The sequence below is a fragment of the Podarcis pityusensis genome (genome assembly GCF_964106645.2).
Source record: "Podarcis pityusensis genome assembly, chromosome: 2".
Lineage (NCBI taxonomy): Eukaryota > Metazoa > Chordata > Lepidosauria > Squamata > Lacertidae > Podarcis > Podarcis pityusensis.
The window spans coordinates 5,078,694-5,082,914 of NC_138029.1; the positions used below are offsets into that span (position 1 = coordinate 5,078,694).

Sequence of the window (4,221 nt, forward strand, 5' to 3'; positions counted from 1 at the left end):
CTACATGGGAGCCCACAACAGCCGCAACTCACTAGCCAGCACAGATGAAAAGCGGGGAGCTGCTGTCCAGAGGCGCAGATGATGATCTTGGCAACCCCTTGGCATAGGGCCTGGGGGAATGGGCCACCAGCCCAGACAGAGGCCAGACGGAAAGAGACAAGATGGCTTGGGGAGGGTGGGGGGTGGGGAGCAAGAGATACTGTATAAATGTACAAATGAAGGATTATTACTTTTATATGTGAGCAGTATTATTACCTGTATATTCCCTTTCATCTACCAGCCGCTGAATCTCTGTCACTGGACTTTGGGATGGACGGAGTTAAAGCAACATTGGGAGGTGGTTGAGAAACCAAGAAGACCCTCATTTGGGTTGAAGGGCTCCATGGTCTTACCTGGCTGCATCCTTTTTCTTCACCGCACAAACCAACTCACCTTTGCTTCCTTGTGCAGGTGGCTTGAGGTTGCCAGCCTTTCAGAAACTTATATAAATGTTACACCTTTCTTAGGGTGCCATTGATGAGCAAAACTTGGGGCAAAACTGTTAGGAAGAAGGCAATTGAAGGAGCGTCAGGAAAATAAGGGGTTGGCAGATTTTGGGAGTGAGGGAGAATTCTGCTTCTTCCCTCTTTTCCCCAGAAAAACTTACTGATTTGATAGAATGTGGACCACAGTGATAATACCAGTCTGACAATACCTTAATGCACACTTTGTTATACTAAAGGTACCCTTGCTGTGAACACCAGTGGTTCTTAAATTTTAATGCATTGGGTGTGTGGTTTTGGCTTTGTTCTTTTTGGGCTGCCGCTTCTTCTTACGTCCCACACTTCTACATTCAGATCTAGCTTGGAATTATGGAAATTTGTGGTAAGGAGGTGCATTCACTCGCCCATCTCCAAGGAATTTCACTAATCTTATTGAAACACTTTTGGCTTCCTTCAGAGTTCCTCAGATGTTTAGACTGGAAAAGGGAATCCTCTCATTCATTTCAAATTTTGCATTGGGTGAAATCCAACAGTTCTCTTTGGATGCTCGAAGCCCCTGTAGAAACTTCACCAATCTTACTTCAAGTTCTGCAGAAATTCTAGGAAAGAGTCAGTGAATAATAATGCATTTAAAGTGGCAAACTTTTCAATAGTGTGTGCAAACCTGGTGATGCGCCTTCTCCATTTCCCACTGTGCATTCAGTAGTTGTAACAAAGTGCCAAAGGAGCTAAATTCTTAATTTGGCATTTGTCACACTGCTTTTAAAAAGGCCTGCAATATTCCCAGCATGATCTCATGGACCATCTAAAGGTTCATCTGTGGGCTACAGTTTAAGAACCACTGGTGTAGATGCCACATCCATCAACCGCAGCCACCTTCCTCCAGCAACCTTCAGAAATCCCTCCAATAACGGCCCTTTCTGTTACTGCACCCAGCTAACTCCTTAACTCCCCCCCACCATAAATTTCTAATCCACTTATAATCCACCAAACCCTCCCCCACTCCCTGCCCCTTCACACTAATCATATTTCTGATAGCATTTTATTCTGGAATCATTTTTATTCCATATTATTTTGACTATATTCCACTTTATTTTAGCATCTGTGCCTGAGACTAATCAAGAGTTCACAGCAGTCTCTCCTGTCCCCCTTTCCTGCTCCCCCCACCCCTCCCTCCATTGCTGCAACTTCTGCCATCCTGTTCTGGAAAGAGGTTCGACATGGTTTCAACTTTGGTTTCTCTCCAACATGCTTTTTTTAAAAGATGAAAACAGATCAAAAAAACAAATAAATAAGATGAACTAGCTTTTATATTAGAAATTACACGCATGTGGGGGGAGGGAAGGAGGTCTCCTCAGCCTTTTTGTGGGAGGGGGGAGCCAAATGTTTTAATAATTTTTGCCGGATTACTTTACAACTAAAAAAAACCAAAAAAACAAAAAAAAAAAACAAAAAACCCAGATATTGTTATAAATAAAATTTAAAAAAACTTAACTGTGTTTTTGTTTTGTTTTTTGGCCGTTGCTTCTTTACTTTGGGTTAAGATTTTTTCCTAGGGAAGCTGCGCACTACAAATGAGCAACACTGTGATGTTCAAGCTGAACCAAACTGTGCTTCCAGTGTAGGAAGAGACTTTTTAAACTTTGTGTTTGTAAACTGGGCTTTGGCCCAGAGACTCTTTACAGATATAACTACCTCTGTCTGGTTGCAGGCTTTCATTTCTGCCGTTCTTGATAGCAGGCAGGCTATGGCCTGAGCAATGCTGAGGACGCTGTGAACCCTCTAGAACAGAGCTTTCCAGAATTTCCATGTTGGTGACATGCTTTTTAGGCATGCATCATTTTGCAACACAGTATTTCAGTTTTACTAGCAAACCAGAGGTTAAACTAAACCCTTTCCAGCCTTGGAAGGAGTGTGGGGAACATTTGCATGACACACCTACACATCAGTGTGTCACGACACACAGTTTGGAAAGCTCTGCTCTAGATGTTGATGCACTCCCAACTCCCTGTCAGCCACAGCTAGCACGGCCCTGTGCTTCTTAAAACTTTCCTGTGGGCCAAACTTTCAGAATTAAATTTGCTCACACCACACCTATTTTTTATTGATAAGAAATACATTGGTAGGGTTGCCATATTTTGAAGAGCAAAAAAGAGGACACATTTGCCAACTTCTACTTTTAACTACGGATCAGACTTTTAACCCTCGTATGTGTCTGTATTTGTGTGTATCTATGCACTCATATAAGGGGAGGTGTGCATGGGTGTAGAATGAGAGGATAGGTGAAGATTAAAAGGAAAGGGGGGATTAAACGATTGAATGAATGTAAAATGTGCAAGAGTAAAGGTTTGGAGGTAAAAGTCAGAGTTCAAGACAGAGAATCAAGTTATAAATGGGAGGTGAAGTTACAAAATGAAAATGTAAATATCCCCCCCCCCTTCTTTGGAGTTAAAAATGCAAAATCAAAATGGAGGTTCAAATTAAGGTGTGAAGGAATAAACCAAAAATTGAAAGTTAAAAGGTTAAAATTTTTGTAGGTAAGAATTTAATCAGCTGGTGTGAGGCTCCTCCTGGCTCTGAGTCCTGGTATACTCAGCTGAGAATTAACACAGCTCTCTCCCTTCTCCTCAAATTGGCAAGGTGGGTGGGAAAGTGCCCCCACATCGCCTGCCTCACTGCCTCGCCGCATGGTCCCCCAAGGGCTCTCACGTTCCTCCTCAGCAGGTCTGTCCCAGGATCGGACCTATTCTGAGCAGTGCGCCTCCACGTGGCCTCCTCCGCCCTTCCGATCCCTCTCAGCCTCTTCTCTGCAAAGGCGGCAGTAGCAGCAGCTCAGTACAACGCTGCCCGCTCCGCCACACCATTCCTCTGGGCCTCCAGGTTCCACGCTTTCTGCCAAATTTTAAAAATCTGCCTGGACAGTAATTTTAAGCCTGAAAAAGAGGATATGTCCTGGAAAAAAAGGGGACATATGGCAACCTTATACATTGGAAAACCCTATGCATTGGAAAACAAAGAGAAACAACTAGCAGTGCTTGATATATAGCTTGGAACACAACTACTTTATAATATGGGGTGACCTATTTAATAGCTCCGTTTGTAGTGAAGCAGTGTTACAAGAACCCGGATGGAACATGCATTGCCTAGGCATGTCAATATGAAGATTCACACAAGCATTCCACAAACATAGGGATCCTTGATCAGTCAACCGTATGAACTTCCACAAAGCTTCAAACCTCAACAGCAGCTCTTGTAAGGGCAACTGTCTCCATTTTAGCATCAAATGCCAGAAGGAGGCAGATTTCATGGATGTATTTGGGTGCCTCTTCCTGCTACTCCAGGTGGCTTCCTAATCCAAACATTGTGTCTGCCCATTTCCAACACTCTGGAAATGGCAAGAAAATAAGCAGCCACGTGTGCTTTTCTTTATTATTTGTTTGGTACATTTACATCCCACTTTTCATCTAAGGAGCTCAAGGTGGAGTACGTGGTTCTCCTCATTTTATCCCCACAGCAACCCTGTGGTGTAGGTTAGACTGAGACACAGTCACTGGCCCTAGGTCACCCAGTGGACTTCATGGCTGAGTGGGGCTAGAGCTCCAGACTCCCAGGTCTTAGTCCAGCATTCTAACCACTCTTCCCTCGGTTCTGTTTGCAACCTACCTTCACCTGCTGTAAGATGAAACCAGTTTTGCAGCAGCTGATAGAGAAGAAAAGGGGACTTGTGGGAGAATGATGT

General features: G+C 43.8%; 1 protein-coding gene across 1 annotated transcript in view; it reads left to right on the forward strand.

The window, feature by feature from the left end:
- LRP1 (LDL receptor related protein 1) overlaps positions 1–1,976 on the forward strand; it is a 321,217-nt gene extending 319,241 nt beyond the window's left edge. The window contains 2 exon segments of the mRNA XM_080996568.1: positions 1–55; positions 57–1,976. Of these exon segments, the coding sequence (XP_080852694.1) occupies positions 1–55; positions 57–107 (106 nt within the window). The 3' untranslated portion in view covers positions 108–1,976.
- Positions 1,977–4,221: the final 2,245 nt, after the last annotated feature.